Raw genomic sequence first — 20550 nt, forward strand, 5'->3', positions numbered from 1 at the left:
CATTTACAGAAGATTGGTTCGAAATTAAATGATAAATTAAATCTGAGTCCAAGTCCATGATTAGTTTTAAACAAACATCTGTTTCTGAGGAAACAGAAAACCCATGTTATTTTAATAAAAAAATACAACACTTCAGATATATGAGGGTGATTTTTCTTTCCTCCAACTTTCAGTTTTGCTGTAATTGCATTTTAAAAGTCAATCCAGTTCAAACAGTTGCAGCTGATACCAACTGAGGGAAAAACAATAAAAAATTTCTTAAACCCGGCAACTGACTTCACAGATAGACAAAAATACCTTTTATTGGCCCTTACACTCATTTAATGAGAGCAGAGCAGTATAGGCTGCAGAGCTGGGACGTAGGCATTACATTGAGTAAAATGTTTTCTTTCAACCCACACAAAGACAAAGCAATAAGCTGAAGCTACAATGGGCCTCCTTCCTTATTACACAAAATAAACCCAAAATGACAATACCCTAAAGCTGCGTACATGTTGACACTAAGAATCCTTGTATTTTCAGATTCAGTTTGATTTTTCTCTTGCTTTTGGGTAGATCTCAAGAAGACAACCTCAGCCACCATCACCAGCCCTGCTCAGAAAAGGCATCTTGCCCAAGCCAGGCAGAATGGATGGGTTATCACCTGTGAGCCATCCCTGGCTGCCTGGGTTAGAAGTGCAGCCACATATTTAAAAACCAAGAAAACAAATGCTTCACTTTGTATAAAGCTGAATTCAGTAATAAGCTAAGTGTGTAAACAACTGTACACTTCAATCACTGTGTGAAGCCACTGAGCGCATACAACGATGCACTCCACAGCCTTTTCTCACTGCTCTACCAGTTTGTCTCAGTCATGCTCTGTGGGAAGGGCAAAATTCAACAAAATGAAATTACATACCCAAGGTAGGAAGACAATGTGCTTTGCATGCCATTGATTTTATGAAAAGTGGCTGTATGCAGAACAAGATCACCAGACTACATGAATACACCCACACACCCACTACAAAAACTCCAAGTGGGATGGATTTTAAGTTGCAGATCAACTCCTTTGCCTGCAAAAGCAGGCAACTTTTAAAGACAATGATTTACAGATTTGTAACCTGTAATCTCTAATCTTCACTGAAGAGAGAAATGGTAAAAGAAAGGCTGGTTTATAGACTCTTGTGATGTCCCTCAGGGATCAGAAGAGTCACCTTCAGCAGAGCCATTACATCAGCTCCCTCCATTCTGTGGCTCTTGAAATTCACACAAACAATGGAGGATGCAGCTTACCACTTGAAAAATCAGGCAATATCAGAATAAATAAAAACACATTGCATTTCTAAGCCATATCTCATCCCCTGTATTTAAGAAAAATGTACTTTCGTTAATAATTGTTCAAAGTAAAATTGAGGGGACTGCAGGTAAAAGAACCAACACCGAAGGGAACTCTTTGCTTGTTGATCATCTCTGCAAAGTGCATAGCAATACTCAATTTGAAATTGAGCTTTACAACGTGAGTTAAAGAGAACAAGCATTCATCTAACTGAGCTCACAGGGCACTGAAGTAACTCCACCCTCTTTCACCCAGAAACCTGCTCTAGCTCTTCTGCATGAGAAAGGAAGGAGGTAATGAGAATAATTACATCAAGACTTGCATTTAAACCTGTTTTATAACAGGTATTAGCACAGTGCCTACAGCATTTCAGATGAACAGCCAATTAGCTGTTCAGAAAATCTGTCTTGAAACAAGAAACATCCTTAGGAAGGTGGAAACTTACTCCTTGATTTTAGGTTTCCATTCCCTGTTTCCATCAATGCAAACAAAGCTGTCTGGTACTGCCAGCTTTCCCAGCTGACCAAAGCTGCAGAATTGGTTTCTGAACCTATTATCACTTCCCTTTTGTTTCTTGTTCTCTTTCAGTTCTGACTCTTCTTGGTAAGATCTGTACTATTTATATTGATTTTTAATAGCTCAGCACATCCTAGCCTCACAAATTAGGAAAGAGTGTTCAGAAGTCTTTGGGTGTTGGTTTTCTTTCTTTTCTCCCCCTCTCCCTCCCACCCATCCTACTTAATTCACACATTCTTCCACTGCTAGAAATGAGCCATTTTAAGCCACGAAGCTCCTTTGTAAGTACCCCTTGACATGGTACTACAGTAAAGGCTTTTAGGGACTTACTGACACATTTTAAACCCACAACGCCTGCACAGCACAGGCATTATGACCCAAGTATCTCAAATGAGAGTTTAAGTGAAACAAATGACATGCACAAAGCAAGCCAAGGGGTTTAGCAAACACAGAGAAAAATCAGTTACCCAACCCAAAATTGAAACAAATCCTCTTCCATCTTAGCCCACGCATGGCTTTGAGTCTCCCAAGCACAACTCTGCAGAGGGTTTAACAAGTTCAAGCTACGGCCCTTCTCTCTTCTTTTCCTACCAGGAGAATCTATCTTCCTACATATAGGCACTAGAAAATTTAGAGACAGTCACCTACTGTTCAAGCACACACTGTGTTGGACATAAAGACAAAAGAAATACTTCCCCCAGAGCAAGTCTTTTGTATGCTTAAATTGTATGTCTTCCACAACAAATTTGTTAATAAGAATAAAAGAGAGTTTATTACATTTTAATATAAAACCTTTACATCTTTTATATATATTTAGGTTACTTCACAGTTAATTATATTTTCTGTTATTAACTGAAAGCTAATGGCTTTCTGCTATTGTGGCTTCATCATAGTAACTGCAGCAACACCAACATGAATTTTCCATAGCCACATACAACAGTAGCACAAATCTGACCTGCCAGGCAGAAACTGTATCCAGTATATAAAAGTTAGAGCTTACATTTGTCAAGATATTGAGCTTCCATGTGTCACCAAAGTAAATGGCTCAACACATCTAGAATTTCTTTGAAGTACAAGGCCCAGTTTGAACGACTAAGTTCTAACTACAGCAGAGTGATAAAATCAAGTCAGATTTTGGCTCTTAAGCTTTCTGAAATTTTTAGAGAGAGAACGGAATGAGTTAATGATTTTTTTTCCCCCTGTAAAAAAAATTCACACCTTTTTTTCTTTTTTCAGAAAATAAGAACAGATAAAAACATTATTCAATTAATACTAAGATTCTTCAGAGAAGCCAAAAACATGGTGGGGGGTGTGTTTTTATTTTTACCGAGGGTTCTACAGCACAGACTGCACTCTGATCCTGTTCCATGAAATGAATACATATGCATCTTTCACTTTAAGCATTTAGCCTTATATCAAAACACTTAAACCAAACAGACATCCCTTGCCTCTGAACGTGTTCAGAAACTGCATCGTTGCCCTGTGTCCTTGAAACAGACCCAGCTGCCTTCCCCACAGAAGTTCATGCCAACAAAACGCTTGACTCTCACATGACACGTTTTGTCTCTGTGTGTTCTTAATAGGCTACTGTTTACCTGCTGGAGTGCAACCTGTCAGTTTGGCCACCTCAAATGCCTGCAAGCATCAGTGCTATTCTGCTACTCCTTTTGTTCACAGCATAAGGTCAGCTGGAAGGGTTCAAGCATCACCACACAACTGGCAGAAACCCCTGCGAGGGAGCAATTTCCTGCGGAAGAACTGGCAACAACTCCAACAAGCTGCCTCTCTGAAGTCATCTTTGTCCTATTTTACTTGGTTTACTATCCAGTAAGGGGTCACAGAATCAATGTAACATGCAGAAAATTTGAGAAATTTCAGATGCTGTTTGGTATCAGTTCTCACTACAGGATGCTTGAGGATACAAAGATGAGAATCTACGTAGATCAAACACACTGAACTTATAGTGGAGCATCCACTCCATGATGAAACAGGGAAGAAAGCACAACATTTCCTCAAAGGTGCCCTGTGAGTTTCATTCCAGTGCAGCCTACTGGCATGCTATATCCTTACCAACACCCTCTCTTTTTGTATCAGATGCACCAGCACAATTATTGGCCCAAAGACAAGGTTCATTATCTATATATTGGACTAAATAAAATATCACCAGCTGGGCACAATCCTCATGGCTGTGCAAACTGCTTCCTTGCTTTACACAGTGGATAGCAAATAAGCACCTTTGTAGTCCCAAAGAGACTGAGTACAAGGAATGCAAGTCTCCATCACTCTCTGTCACCACAGTGAGAGGCCCTCCATCATCCTTCTTTCAGGAGTCTGTTCTTGGGACCTCTCTAACCCAGTTTTCCTCACAGAGTTTATACAGCTCCAGATCTCCTGGATAGGAAAGAAATCTTCCTTCATCTGCCTTTTGTGGAGCGACATAAAGCAGCAGTGACAACTGAGGAAGACCTCACTCTCCTGTAAAGTGATACTAGCAAGGCAGCTGGTTTCTTATCAGATCTGATCACTATTTCAAGCAAGACTCAATATTTTTACACTGACATCTGTTTTCTTAGAACCAAGGTTAAAATGAAGAAGTAGCAAAACAAAGCTCCAGCCTCTGTCTCAACTAGTCCTTGGAACTGTGCTTTATCCTCAGCAAATAAAGTCAACTGAGATGCAATCGTAATTTTAAATGTACCTCTAAGACAAGAAACATACTGTTTATATTGTAGGGTCCCATGGTGAGAAAGTGTCTTTGATAGAATTAGAATTTGCTTTCTTGCATCTCAAATGCAAATTTCTCTAGAGATGGCTAAAAAAAATCCAGTAAGAAACAAAAAAACCTCTTCAGCAATAAAATATTTTTAGTATATAAACAAACCAAAATATTCTCATTTGCATATGGTACATCATCTCCTCTGGTGTTTTTTATTTTTATCTTGTATGACAATGCAACTCACAAACTAAATAACCAAAAGAAAAAGGCAACATTTCTAGTGCCAGATGCTGAAGATCAATAGTCATTTCCCAAAGTTTATGGTATAATTAAAATTTGTAAGAGGAATAATTTCCCTTTCCAACCCCTCAGGCTAAGCCTAGAATTATTGACTAACTCAAAGTTATGAAGTATAGCTTTTTTTATATTTTTTATTTTATGTGTATGGATAATATAAAGGATTTTTTATGGTTTTTACATGTAATCTGATAAAAGTAGAAACAGTAAGTAGGAAACATTCTCTATATCAGCACAGCAACAGTTATAAACATTTTGTTACTATTCAGATATGTAGAGGACATGGCTTTATACAGTTAGTCAACTGCTAAACTCGTTTCCAGGAGGATGGACAGAAAGCCCACGACTTAAAAGAAAACTGAATGTATTCTTCACAGCTCAGCTGTCATGAAGCCTTCATTAGAAGAGGCACCACTACAAGCCACCTGAGTCATGAAAGCCACCTGCAGCCATACTAACATGGTATCTGTCATTTCATTGATAGGCAAATTAGATTGGCTTTAAATTTATAACCTGAATAATCCACCTACACTTTTTTCACCACGCAAGCCACACTAAGAAAAGATTTCAGAAGAGAAAGGACAGCAAACAAGGAGAGAGCAGAGTTGATCCAGAGCAAGTACACATCTCCTCTATGAAAACTGACTTTAGTGCACAATCAACATTTCCATGATTTGGATTTAGTGTAACTCTCAGAATTTCAAGTCAAATACTTTCAATTTAGGTGCAAAAAGATGCTTACCTGTTTTCAAATTTTCAACTTTGAAAACTCAGTCTTGGAAGTCAAGTTGGACTATTCCCTGCTCCTATGTCATAATCAATGTTAATCATAACAGAGGCCAAATTAAACCCTCCAATACTCATATAAGCACACTACTTTCATTGTATCCTCACAAACAAAATACAACTATAAAGTCAGTAAACATTTCTGCTGATGAAGCATAAGAACAGATACAGTCTGACTCAGCCCCTGCTTGCTTTGAAAAAAATGCAGTGAATTTAATTGTATTGTGAAAGCACATAAAATCTGAGCTTAAACAGACAGCAAGAATGCAACTTCTACACAACCACTTCTTGATGAAAAAGATGAATAGTTACACAAGCTGTCAAAACCAGCTATTATAAAACTTTGCTTATAGCTGGATATTTGTGGTAAAATTCAGACTAAAAATAAAAATCAGCTCCACTTTCTATGACTGTTTCCATAGAGAAAGAATTAGTCTGGGTTAGGCTTCTTAACCCCTTGAATGTTAATAAGGGTTTCAATATATTACCAAAATATAACCGGAAACATGAAATTGGAAAAGGGTAAAAGCAGTGGGACCACCACTCAGAGTGGACCTGGGTACACATGGCTCTGCACAAGATGAAATACAGCCCAGAGGCAAAAATGATAGTGAAATCTAGAGAACACCACGATAAGTAATAAAATCACAGCATTTCTGACAGACACGTGCTCTGTTTTACAGAGGAAGGTAGTTTTCTGTTCTGTATGTGGTGACACATTCACACTTCCTGAGGCTGGCACAGCTTTAGGCCATTTCTTGCTCAGAGATTAAGCTTGGGATATGATGATCTTAAGACATGGATAGGTAAGTAAACCTGGTTGCTTCCCCTGCCCCCAAGGCATAACTTCAGCTGGATTCACTGCTGTGTGAGTTAAACAGCCTCTGACAAAATCTTTTGGAAAAATATGCTTCCAGAAGAACATCCAAATACTTGAAATCTGTCTGAATGTCCTCAAGCTCACCTGATACAGAAGGTACAATTACATGTCATAACTCTTTGACTTTTCTAAACATAATACATAATACATTTTAACTTTAGGAAGCATATTTTAACAATTAACAGCAAGTTGAAACTGTTTGATATTTAAGGACAGAACCTCAAGACTGCACCATCTCTTCTGTGGTGGAAACAAGTGAACATATTGTTTTTCAAGCAAAGGAAAAAGACAAAAAGGTTTCTACACCACCATGTTTTCCAGCAGATCTCTGGTGTCCTATCTGTATGTAAAGGTGAAAAAAATTCTAGCAATTTCCTGAAAACTTCAAATACTTGGAAGAGGAGGAGAAGAGGACCTTGTTAGGACCTGCTATGAAGGTGAAGCACTTTTTCAATTACAAATGTGTGTCGCTGCTGCAAAGAAGCTTATACAAAACCCTATTTTCTTTTGTCTGAACTGCTAAAACTACATTAATACCCCTTCTGTATCAATCTCAGTTCTTTACTTTTCTCCAGTAAGTGCCATTCATTCAGACAGGAGCCATGGGAATGGCAAAAATAGATATAATGATTACAGCACTTCTGTCCATCTTCTAAGGGATGTATTCTGAGCAACAATTTGTTGGGGTAAAGACCAACACTCTCCTTTAGGTCCCCTGAGTGGCAAACAACATCTGATAGAACCTACAGCTGACTAGAGGTTATTTCCCTTCTAGCAGAATTTCAGAGTTTAAAACAGCTCAAGCGTAGAAGTAAAAGTTTTTGGACATTTTGCAAACATCATCCATTTGCTATACAGTTTCAATTTCAGTACTATTTATTACAGCAAGATGTTGCTATCTTGTTTCATTTCCAGGCATACAGATTAGGAAGCAATCATCTGCAACACACCTCTAAAACTGGAGAGGATTATAACAGCCAAACAAGAATAACACGAAGCAGACTAGGAGCTGGAAGCCTTTGGTTTGATATTCAGTTCTGCAGTAGATTCTCACCATTGGAAGAAATTCACAATCATCATACTTCAATTTAAGCAGTTGTCTCAGTTTTAATATGCTTGCATTACATAGGATATTTTGTCTAGAACTACAATTTTATACCCTGCTTTATAAACACAAACCAGAAAATCAACATTTAAAAAATACATACATAAAAAAAGCATAGATGTGGTAAAAGAGTTAAAAGCACCTAGAAAAAAACCAGAATGATTAAAGCTGAAGTCAAATGAGTGCTCTGTGCTGATCCTGCTGCTGATGACTCTACAGGACTATCAGAATCTCATATTTTTCATAGCACCAGGACAGTGATCAGTACATACTTCTCTAGTTCTCTACATTCACTACTTTGAAATGAAAGTCAAAAATCTACAGGAGGCAGCAATAAAATGAATTATTTTAAATTACCCATTGTTCCTGTACCCTGTTGGTGAATAGAGTCAATCTATGTAAGAAATGCAGTCACAGAAAACCTCACTATTATCATTCTAAAAGAGCCAAGAAAAGACCCAGTGATGCTCCGCTAATAATTGTCCAGATTGTAAACAGGCACTGAACTCTAGGGACTGAGGTCCTCAGAATCAAATGCAAAGCAGAAGGATGATTTTATTTTTCTTTTTATTAAACAATGGACCTTCATGGCCATCATCTTAAGTTGCAGAATTCCATTTAAAAACTGCAGCTGATTACATCATCCATTAGAATTATCCTAAGCCCCACTCAAGCACTCTTGGGGAATGGGGCTGTTCCTTGAAATAGTCGAACAAGCAGAGTTGGTGGCCAGAAAGTTGTGTTGATAAGGAAAGCTTCAGACTAAAAAGAAACACTTCTGAAATTCACTTTCTGAGACATTCACTTTCTAATTCCTGCTGCTCCTCACAAGCCTGCCATGCTCTTTACGTATGCTTCTGATGTTTTCCTATCACCTTTCTCAGCAAAAAGTATTACTTGCTTCTTTTAGACTTGGCCTGTAAATGTTTCATGAGACTACATATATATTGATCTAAAAAATAAAATAATCAACATCAGAACACAAGAACAAACCCTAAGGAGCACATGCTTCCAGGGCTGATCCATAGCCCAGATTAATTACAGAAAGAAACCAAACTTACTGGAAATTTATTACAATAAAATACTCAATCATATGTTTATATTAAAGACTTATAAAATAACAGTAACGATTAAAATAGGCATGTTAATAAACAGTGCATAGTGGAGCCCTGAAAAAAATTAGGATGGTACAATAATGCTCATTTGACTTCTCCCATTCTAGCATAGTTCCAGTGCCTCACAAGATCAGAATCATTAAGCTGCCCCAGCCTCAGATTGTTAGTTTAGCTTTGTGGGGAAGCAAGTGTGCACTGCATACACTTAGCAGGTGAGTAAACCTAATATGACCATCCAGCAACACAACAGAGTGCGAAATCAATTACAACTCATGTATGATAACATATTAACACTTACAGGAATAGCATCTTGTGGGGCTACTATGGTCAGAGTCTCCTGTAAACAGTGCTTTCTTCACAGGAAAACTGAAAATAACAACTACTGGGAAGGGACAGATTTTTTTTCAAATCTAAATAATAAAATAAAGCCCCCACAAAAATACCAGGTACCCTCTCAGCTGCAGAGCATTAAGGGCTCGCAGGGAGTTCATTGGAACAGGAATCGATTCCTGGCCAGCAGTCAAAGGCCGATTGTTCTGGGTTCACTTTGATCTCGCCAACCGGCACACCCACGCTGCAAGTTTAATGGAGATGGAGGGCTGGAGTATTTACAGAGGAAGCAAAATGATTACAATGGAACCAAACCAGGAACTAAGTCACTCTTGCAGCTTACTACACTCAGTATGAAACAAGAACACTGTGATGGTGGAGTGACCTTCTATTTACTGAGTGACCAGATGGTGAGAATTACTGACTTAGGTAAGCCCCGAGCCTTCCTCACCATCTGACGCCCGTCGGGTGAAATCAAATAAACGTCCCTGTGTATTCCTTAGTGCACAAACCTAATCATCACAAGACCTTTACGTTGTGCCCTTAAAAGAAAACGCTGCAGGGAAAGACAAGGAGCAAACAGGACTGAAATCCTCAGATCCTTAAAAAAAAGGTTTTTTTCCCACAGCAGAATGGAGACACATGGGCACAGCGCAGTGAAGAGCTTCGTACACCTGCTGGCCAGGCTGCATCACTTTTGCTAATGAATAAGTGAAGCCAGTCTCCAGGGCTGTCAATCTGGTACCCTTAGTAATTCATACAAGCCCAAAGTTCTCCGAAATAAATAAAATTAAAGGAATGTGAGTCGTCTCACTAGCAATGCTTTTGACAGGTATCTTGAGTAATGTTAATTTTTCCACTTGTTTTTTTTTCTATAAAAATTCAAACAAAATCACCAGTTATTTTGGAGTCTCTAAAAACAAACACATGCAGAACTAACAGTACATTGGCTTGATAGCAACCTAAAAAAAAAACAAACAAAAAAACAAAACACAACAACAAAAACCCCTTACACTGGGGTGTAAGTAGAAAGAATATTTTTATTCACAAAAATACTTTGCTGTGCAGCCATGATTCTCATTCCATCCACTAGTGCAACTAATTGAAATACTTCGTTTGACTAAGCTCACTTACACTAATGAAGAAAAGGTACAAATCAAGGTGGGATCACAGTCATGGCTCTCAAAAGACATGTATAAAATACAAGAGGCCCGATTCAATACAAAAGTTTAACTAATGTAGTTTTATTTGCAGCAGTGAAATAGCTTCTCACTTGCAATGCAAAAAAATAACATCAGAATTAGGCTGAAAATATTTCTTAGCAGCATATCACTGAACCTCAAGTTGGATCCTGAATGAAAAAAAGAATGACTATAAGCTCTCTCAATACCAGAACACAGGAATGATATTTATACCTGTACATTACTGAGCACAGCTGCTGCTTTTTATGGAATTCAAATCTGGATGCACACCAAACTTAGTAGTGCATGTTAAAACAGTAGAAAACTAAAAAAGGTTTTTCACTCTCAGAAGCTCTCAATGTGGGAAATCTCCTCTGGCATTAACAGAGTTATTCCCATTTAACATAGGTCATAGACACATATTTGAATCCCAGCAGAATATGCCTGCATACATATGAGGGATAACTTTGAGGGGAAAAGCAGTAACACAGTTTTTCTATGACTAGAAAGTCACTTCGAAAACCATTTGCAAATTTTAAAACAGCTTGAGGATTCTTGCAGAACTCAAAATAGTTCCAAAGCTTTTGCTGCTGCTGCTATGCAAAATATGAGAAAGAGCTGAGGAAGGGACTGGTAAATCAAGAAAAAGAAAAACACAGGTTGAGCGTCAGGGGGAAAAAACACTGCATGTTAAGAAGATAAAATAATGGAATAATTCCTCAGGAAGATAATATTTCCTGTGACATTAAAACCATCTCTTGGAAGAAAAAAAAGACTACAGGGGAAACATTCTTTTTCATAGCAGAGCCTTGACACTAATGTTGCAAAAGAAGGACTAAGCAAGATTCATGAACCGTTGTGTACAGGCTTCTACTGAAAATTTAAAACACCTAGGATAGTGCTGTATTCTTATGAGTGCTTACCGGGACTATTTAGCATGGCTGTGCTACCTTAGCAGAGCCCACAAAGGAAGGAAGAAAAAAAATCTGGAATAAGCCATGAATGAAAAAGGGATAGAATCTCCTTACTCCTTGCAGATCTGCCAAGCCCTGCTCAGGTGCAACAGGTACTCAGTTTGTGCAAAATCATGTAAAGCATTTTGTATCCTCAAAATATTTGCAGCAGACTGAACTATGTCATGAGAAAGCAACCTCAATATCTACAGCTCACCCTGAGTTTAAATCAACCTTTGCTGACAACTGAGCACCAACATTAACACAATCTTATTGCACTTTTCCCTGCTCTTCTAACTTAGTGCAGGGTCTGTGTTTTTATTGTGCTTGTTGTGCTTTGTTTTCAAAAAGCACTGCAGAGACAAGGGATGCGGATTTCCTTCTTTTTCTACAGATAGACACACATACAAAAACTAAGTCCACTCGTGTGGACGTGCAGCACACACTGCAACAGCTGAAAGCGAAACAAGTTCCACGTGGTGAAAAACAATGCACCAAACTTCTTACCAGCAAAGTATTTCAAAGCTTGCATGCTCTTACCTTGTTGGGAAGCATTCGGCAAACTCGATTCGTTCTCTTCCATTTCTAACAGTGATAAATTTCTCCGTAAGGAGCAAAGCTGTTCTATCACGTTGGCTGAGTTGCTGCACAAGTTTTGACCTCCTGACTTTCAACTATAGCATGGTAACTGTATACCTGACTTTGTGTGAATAATTAGCATCCTGCTTCCTGAGTTACCTGGGCTTGCCTGACCTGTTTCTCTATAAACTGACATCATATCCTTTGATCTCTTTTGATTAACATGTGCTTCAGGCAACGCTGCTTTGTCTTATTTTGGACTCCCCCGCTTGTTTGCTCCCCGCCCTTTACTTTCACTTTTATACAGGAAGCGATCTGAAGACTATTTGCCATTCATAGCAGGTGCTTTAGACAAAATGCCAAAGCCTGCAGAAATTTTGCAACTAAATTTAAAGATTTTCTGAAGTTGCATTTTATAAGAAAGCCGGGAGAAAATAACCATCAAGCCTGTCTCTGCAGGATGGGAATTTGCAGACATAGCTCTTCACCATGGAGGAACACAATTGCAGAAGTTTCAGATCCCACTGGCAAAAGCTTAGCCAAGAACTCCAAAAGTAAAACATAAACTCACCCTTCCCCTGTCTTTCACAAAGATGACCTACAAGGAAGATGCTTTATTTGAACACTGTAATTTTCAGATTGTTTTGACTGTGCAACATGAAGGGATTATAAACAAAAGGAAAGGTTATTCTGCTTCTCAAGCCAGACTGCTCCACAACAAGGACACAACATTTTAAGATAATCTTATCCTGACTTCAAGTTGAGTTCCAATAAAATATTTGCTCTTTCCTACCTCAGAAGTCAAATAACAGGTTTCTGGTACTTAGGCAATCAATTTGTTGAACAAGTACACCTGGCCTATGCCTATGAAGTCATAGTTTTATTTTAGCATTCACATTTACAACTGCCAGCATCAGAAACTAAAGAAGCCACTGCACTACTTGAAAGGAACAATGACTAATTAAAAGAACTAAGTAGTTCCCACAAAGCTTCTGAATTACACTCAGAGTGGTCTAATCAATCACTTCAGACTAGAGCCATTTTTAAACTAAACCATACTGTTGCTGTTCATTTGGGTTCATGTTTTTTGTTTTGATTTGGTTTTTTATTTTTTTTCCTTGTTTTTGGTTCAGTACCAAAACAATTACTTGTTAGTATAGAAAAATAAAAAAAAATAAAAAAAATCTTGAAGACCTGTTAGCTTAAGATTTATCTGGATTAAGTAGAATTCCTAAAGCAAATATTCTAATTAAAACAAAGCCATTATTCAGGAAAGAGAAATTTTTACAGACAGTAACGACCTTCAAGTTTATCATCAAATAGAGAGAAGTAACAAAATATTTATGTCTTCTATTGATTCACTGTTAACTCTGTGGCAACTTTTGTGCATATAACTAAGTAACTTCCTCCTTTACTTGCTCAGCAAGCTCTTAGCCTTACTTCAATATCTGAATTTGCCTACAAAAGACAGGACACATGCCCTAAGTCTGAAACACTGGTGAATTCCAGAACTTCTCACCTGGTTCACAAAAGAAGAGATTGCATGTTTTATTCTTGCCCAGTTATCAAATCAGATCACTTGAACTTCTCTTTCCACAGTCAGAAAAGATTATTTACAGACAGAAAATCAACATGAACTACTTTGAAAGGCGTTGATGAGCCTCCCATTTCTGTTGGTCCAGCAAAGCCTTTTCTAATCTTGCCTCCCGACCCCCTCATAACCCTTACACATTTAGTGCCAATGAATTGAAGCTGTTGACCAGGTGTGAGCCAGAACAGGAGTTGAGAATCCAGAAGATACCTGGAGAATTCTGCTGACTAGACAGAAAAACACACAGCAACTTCCAGTTTCAGTGCTGCAAATCCTTTTAAATTCATTTTCTAAGTTTTCACTTGAAAACATGGGTGAAACATTCAACTACAACATGCATTAAGTGGAAACAGGTCTTTCTCAGCTCCAAATCTTCTCATTAAGGACAGAAATAAATTAAGTTATTTTTATGTTCAAATGCATAAATAAATCATTTGCTAGCTTGGTGATTACTTCAAGAGTGACAATTAAGTGGCCGTTCCTGAAAGTATCTAGCAGGACAGTTCAAGGAATAAGGAAGCAAAAATGGATATTGAGATTTTATTTAAGAATACTACACCTACCTAGCTGTTTTCCAATACGGTCTCTAATTCAAAAAGATCATTTCATGACCTTCAGTACTATATTCTGAGATGTTCTCCCCCCGTATGGAGAGAGCTACTTATTCCAGTGGTAACAGAAGCTTAAGGTACCAACAAATATCTTAGCTATAGAACATCAACACCCTCCTTAACAAACAAGATTCTAATCTTAGGCTTTTAGCACCTACAGAAATATTATGTAGTTCAAGTTGTAGCATTTTATCACATCATCTTCAACTAACTCAAATATTTTTTCAAGAGGGGAATGATAGTACTGAAAATATTTCCTCCTTTGAAAAGAATCCTAACAAGTGGGAATAGTGTAAAAAGGGCTGAAAACCTGAGATTCTTCATACTCCCCCTTCAAACAGTGACTAATGGTTAGAAATGGCCAGGTTGGTTTTACGCTCTCTGAAAGGCTTTGTTGTGTTCAACTGTGTGAAATAACTAAAACAGAGTGCTTTCCAAAGGAAGAATTCTTAATCCATTCACTGCTCTAAAACTGACTCAAACATGACAATGGTAGGGGGTCATTGTCCCACTCAAAGAAGAAAACAGGACATTTTTTTTGTATACTCACTTACTGTACAGATACTGCAATATTTCTTGATCCCAAAAAGTCAATTTGACGATACAATGAACAGAAATGTAATTTAATGACGTTAATAACCAGAACTACAAGAGAAAAAAGCCTTGAACTTGCACTGTATGTGGGGCCGTGCTGAACAGATAACTGCATCATACTGAAAATGTCACTCGTGCATACAAGCAGCATTTCTGCTTTCCTAGAAACTGAATACTCTCCATCAACAGAAATAAGGCTGGGCAAAATATCTGACTAGTGAGAAAACACAAGAAAGACTTACTCTATCATGTATATGGTTTTCATCCTCTATTCCTCTGGCTTGACTGTGGTTTGCTGTTTGGTTATTATTTCTTTGCTTCCCAATTCCCAGTTTTGGTAAACAGCTTTTCACCAGATATGAAGTTACATACCACTGTTTCCTCATAAAGATGCAAACATCACCACTTTGGAGCTTAATGGGAAACAAAGTTAATTTGTTCTCATTTATATCTAAGCACTAATTACAGCTCATTAGAACTCTTTGTTAGAAAATTACTTGCCATCAGAAAAGTATCATTGCTGAAACAACTGTTTTTATTGTGAAAAGACTCGGTTCTAATGAGTCTTCCACTAAGAAAGTTTCTTTAGTCCAAAAGTGCTTTTTGTGTTACTATCATTATTTTCTCCCAGAGAAGAACAGAAAATCACTCAAACCTGCATCATAATGACATATGATGGGAAGAAGAAAACTAAGAATTAAGTCTTCCACATTCATCAGGAATGTTCTATTCCTTGGCCACTTTGTTGGAGGATGATTGTTTCTCAGAGTAAAGAACTCATTTTTCACAAACACATCCAGAAAAAAAGCTAACCCTTAGTTAGCATTTCCTGATCCCTTGCTTAGTAAGGAAACCACAACTTAAAATAATAATGATCACTCAATGTCCTGATTTGTAAAGCTGAAACACTGACAGCTTTCCAAAGCAGAACTATTTTTTTCCCTCCACAGAAAATGACTGTTTTGTCTAAACACAGTTTTTAATCTGTTCCTGCAAAAGAACTACTAGCAGTCAAAAAAATAAAAAATAATAATAAAAAAAAAAATCAGCAGTGCTTTCCTGCTTAACTTCTACTGCTTTGAGTCTTTGCATTTAATGAAAATATAGATAAATCTGAAGGAAATAATTAGCAGCTCTAGCTGGCTTCAGTGACTGAGAGATGAGGGCAAAGAAGCCAAAGCTATACACACACAATACAAAATCAGTTTGTACAAGGTGGAAAAAGGAAAACTTGAATTCTCCCTTTTCCTTCTAATTTGGTCTCTTCAGTGTTACACAAAATAAAATTAGGCAGATGTATAAAAGTTTGACGCATAGAAGATACTTTCAAATTTGGGTTCTGCAAATGGCATTGCTGCAAAGCCTATAAGATCTAGTAGAAATGGTGACAACTTTCACTGCCCTTCAATCAAATTCATTATTTATAAAGGCAATGGAATTAAATGAGCACTTTTTCAATACGATGCTCGTTTTTGTTAGAAATCTCTGCACAAGTAATTAATCCAAACCTTACTTTAGATGAATCTTGCAGATAATTGAAAGCAAAGGATAAAATGAAGGAGTAAAGTGAGTAGCTTTAAAAAAGAAAAGCCTAAGAATGAGTGAATGAAAAGTTTTTTCTTCATATTAGTTGGCAAGAGAGCTAATACTATAAAGGCTAACTAATCCTGAACTCTAGCATGTGCAAGCCATTTCAAGAACTGTAGGCATCTGCTGCCTGTACCTCCCATTGGTTGCTGCAAGCATTTCCTTCTGGGAGGCTCAGTTTTCCCACATCATCAAGCAGCCTAACATGTACTTTTGATACATGCACACAAGCCAATAAATAAGGGGCCATACTGACAAAGAGTTGCTACCAACATAATATTTCTGTGCCCACATCTTGCTCTTATACCCAGCAGACGTGATACCTCCTTGTGCCAGCTGCAGCATTGCAAAGCTGCACTAAGCCAATTCAGTTTGCTGACTCCATAGCTTCACCAGCAGAAGGCTCAGCTGTCTGCTGCTTTAAAGATGTCGACCAGCCCAAAGAGGATCACAGAACACAAGAGCAAGGCAGGTTTTTGGTGCTGAGAAGGGGTTAGGGGAGTGCAGCCTCTCTGACCCAGCAACACCATGCCAGTATACATGCAGCCCAAATTCAGCACACTCTTAATTTACCATCTTCATTTAGTCCCCAGACTAGTTAGTTCAATTACTTATAAGCAACTCCCCACAGAAAGCATTTCTAGTATGGTATTGTTACTTGCATCTTAGAATTATCTATGCGGTACTCCTAGAAATAAAAAGAGTTATATTTTTCCAGGGAGAGTATAGGCAGCAAAATCTTCTCTCCCCCTATTTCTCCCTAAATAGAAAAAGAAAATAGGAGGAAAAAAAAAAAAAAAAAAAAAATGATTTTTAGATTAGCATGGTTTCTCCCTTTCTCCCCAAAACTGCAATAAAGTTTTATTTTTCCCAATTCTACTTTCAGTGATGTACTTTTGGAAAACACAGCTGTTGGCTTAGTATTTACTAGCATGCAGTTATTGCATTACTTAATATATTCTCACATAGATTTTTGTTCTTTTTAATACAGCAGCAACATAGGAAATGAGATTAAAATATATTACTCATACCCATTTTCACTGCTTACACACCATGCACTTGTTTCATATGCTTTAATCAATAATTTGTCTCAGTATCAGACAGGGTATTATGTAAAGGAAATAAAACAGCACAGAAGCCAAAAAGAAAGATGAGGAGTTAACCGCATGTACATAACCAAGAAAAGAAATTGGAATTGTGATTCTGAACAAGGCTCAGGACACACAAATTAACTCCTGCCTGCTCTGGGTTAATATTTTGTGACTTCTTTTGTTTGATTCCCAAAAGAAAAAAGAAGAAAAAAAAAACAAAAGTTCCTACGGTATGAGGCAGTAGAAGAAAACTAAAGAAAACTCCTTGAAAAAAATGCTTAAAGTGTCAAAGCCACTTGATTTAAAGCATCGTTAGAAAACTCAACTTATGTATAAGTTGTTGAAATCAATGTTTCTTTACTAGCAGCACTGCAATTTCTCAGAAAGTCAGCAGGCATTCCAGTAGAATCCTGGAAGCATTCAGTACACAGCTCTCACATTCCTTAACTAACTGATAAACAATTACTTATGGTTTAGCATTAATTTGATTATAAGTAGAAGAACATGTTCACTAACATTATAGAATGTGAATCAATTTATTTCTTTTCCCCCCTATGGAAAGCAACAACTGCAATGTAGAGAGTAGAGAGTGAAAATCAACCATAAGCATATATATAACTTATTGTTCCTTAATTATTTTCTTAATTCATTTATAGTGAATGTATTGAGGCCTTCAAATCTATTATGATGGGGCAAATATTCAACAATTATGACTCTCAGATTTCTAAATTTCACAAGGACCATTTCCCTTTGTTCCTACATTAGTCTAAAGCCACAGTTTCAGACTCAAGGCTCTAAAGTTCCCAGTGCACTGTGCAATTCCCTGAATCATGCCAGTGATGTTGAGTTTAACACAGTCATATCAGCAGACACTTAAAGGTGAAAATGATCAGAAGAAAATACATCTTGTCAACAGACTGAAGCTATCCTTAAGAATACAAGTTGTCACAATATACATCTTCCTTCATCATAAGCTGAGAAACATTTCTTAATACCCTGTAGCAAGTTTAGATTTCTAATGTAAGTACAGATCATTAAAAAGATAAATAGCAAGACAGGATCTACAGTTTGCAATATGAAGAATGAAGAAGAAGGATGATTTTGTTCATGACAATTGCCTCAAGGCTCTGGTTACATACACTGAACCATTTCACCTGACATTCTCTGTATCTCCACTTACTTGGCAATAACTCTACAGTTGGCTGCTACTATCTGTGTCTCTTTGCAAGGAGGCAGAGAGAAAATGGACTGTGCAGAAAAAAGAAAGTTAGATGAAAACATTGATTTTTGTGTAGATTATTCAAAGTTTGACAATTACGAAGTAGCTAGTAAACAGAATGGATTTCTTCACAGCTACCTGGAAACATTTCCAGATGCACACAATGTATTTTGACAGCTGGTTGTCAGATTTCACAGAGTGCCAAATGCTGTAAGAAATTTTCAGCTTTAACAGCTATTAACAGATAACTGAGCTCAATATTAAAAAAAAAAAAAAAATAGTAAAAAACGGAAGCATTTTCCAAGTTTCAGTTGTTCATAACACCAAAAAGATGTTTTTCTATCTTTTGGGAGTTCCAACAACTATACGATCGCAGTTGCTTATATATTAACCTCATTTTTACCTGGTGGAATAAACAGAGAAACAAAATGGAAGGGCGGATCACAGGCCCAGCGGTTCAAAAGAAGAACCTCTTTCCTACAGCTTTGATCTAATCATTTGGGAGCACAGTTATTGCTGAGAGCTGAAAGGGCTAAAGAAATAACACCTCTGGCACCATCAGAACTACACAGACTACTGGATTGTGCAACTTTTTCAGCACGCTTGTTCCAACTTTTTTCTTCAACAAATATCTCCATATAAAAATGGTTTATGTGGAGCCACTTTTCCACAAAGGACTCCCAAGACCATGCTAACACACCACCAAACCAACACAACACCTCTTTCATGGAACACTGTCTGCTCAGTTGTTCTGAGGCAGAACAGCAGATCTACAGCTCATACTGACAACTATATTCAAAATTCATTTGATTTGCTGTAAAAACAGCTTGTATGTGGTTGAGACTGTCAAACTCCTCATGCACATACAATTTGTTCACCGCTGGGTATTACACCACTAGAAGAAAAGAAACATAGTAGACATGTCACTTCATGATTGTCTTTTTAGCCACAAATAAAGGCAATCACTTGAACATTCCAATTGTATTACAAGCCCTCGTTCATATCCTTTGAGCATTCAGCATGTCGATGGTCGTTTTCAGAGGGCTCTCAGACTAAGGAAGCCTAACTTTACCTCGAATTAGATCTAAGAGCTTGCAATTTTAGGCAAACCTCATACTAAACGTGGCTCTCATCTTGAAAGCGTAACAACTATAACAGTACTGAGTCACAATGTATTTTATTCTTTCAAACGAAATGGTTCATTTGCTTCCATTCTTTGTGTTTATTTTTAGAAGAATTAAAAAAAAAAAAAAAGAGAAAAAAAGAAAAAAAAAGGATACAAAACATGCAGTGTATGAAATTAACCTGGCCATGAAGGCTCTTAAGAGTTAAGCTTGCAAAAATGCTTAAATCACTGCTCATAAACTTGGCAGAAGAGCCCACTGTCAGCTCTGTGTAGTAACAATGGAGCTCAAGCCCATCCACTCCATGCTGCTGTACAGCCACTTTCAGGTTTCATGTGTTTGCATTAGCCATCAGTAACCACCAGGCCTACTTTCTTTCCTCTCCAAGACACAAAGGGGGGAGGAAGAGCTGGGTGTGGGAACTGTTAAACAAGATGACTTTCTTTCCGATCAAAAGAAACATTGAGTTTTAATAACTGATATGCTTAGCCTGTTCAGACAATTCGTGTAGTTGCTTTGTAGTGAAATATATGGCATGATTACAAGGTACAGATCTTTTAGTAAAAGGGCTCTGTTAAAAGTTGACATTAATAGAAATCTTCTGAAATGCCTATTATTAGACAGCGATGATCTCACGCTGACAGTACTGAAGTGCCCTTTGAATTTGCAATAAATAAGTAAATATCAGATGACAGCTTTTTAACTCCAGAAGTATGGCATTCAACATGAGGAAACGCTATTCTAAAACATGTCAAGATAAATAAATAGCAATTGATCTCAGAAACAGAAATGTGTTACCCTTATTCTATTCCATGGAATGCTGAAAACCTGACAAACTTAGGGCCAAGTACTACAAGCCATCACAAAGTACCACTTGACTAGTCCATAATAGAGAAATGGGAGACTCTTAGTATGATACTGCATAGAGACCTGTCTTGAATATACAACTAAGGAACTGCA

General features: G+C 37.5%; 1 protein-coding gene across 6 annotated transcripts in view; it reads right to left on the bottom strand.

Moving 5' to 3' along the window:
* Positions 1–20550, bottom strand: part of NAALADL2 (N-acetylated alpha-linked acidic dipeptidase like 2) — a 352306-nt gene that overhangs the window by 245702 nt on the left and 86054 nt on the right. The window contains exon 1 of one of the 6 annotated variants that reach the window (XM_015871849.2): positions 11735–12053. The exons of the other annotated variants lie outside the window; for them this stretch is intronic. Within the exon in view, the coding sequence (XP_015727335.1) occupies positions 11735–11777 (43 nt within the window). The 5' untranslated portion in view covers positions 11778–12053. Of the gene's footprint in view, positions 1–11734; positions 12054–20550 lie in introns of those variants that run through there. 6 annotated transcript variants of the gene reach the window in all.

This window comes from Coturnix japonica, chromosome 9 (assembly GCF_001577835.2).
Source record: "Coturnix japonica isolate 7356 chromosome 9, Coturnix japonica 2.1, whole genome shotgun sequence".
NCBI classification, from domain to species: domain Eukaryota; kingdom Metazoa; phylum Chordata; class Aves; order Galliformes; family Phasianidae; genus Coturnix; species Coturnix japonica.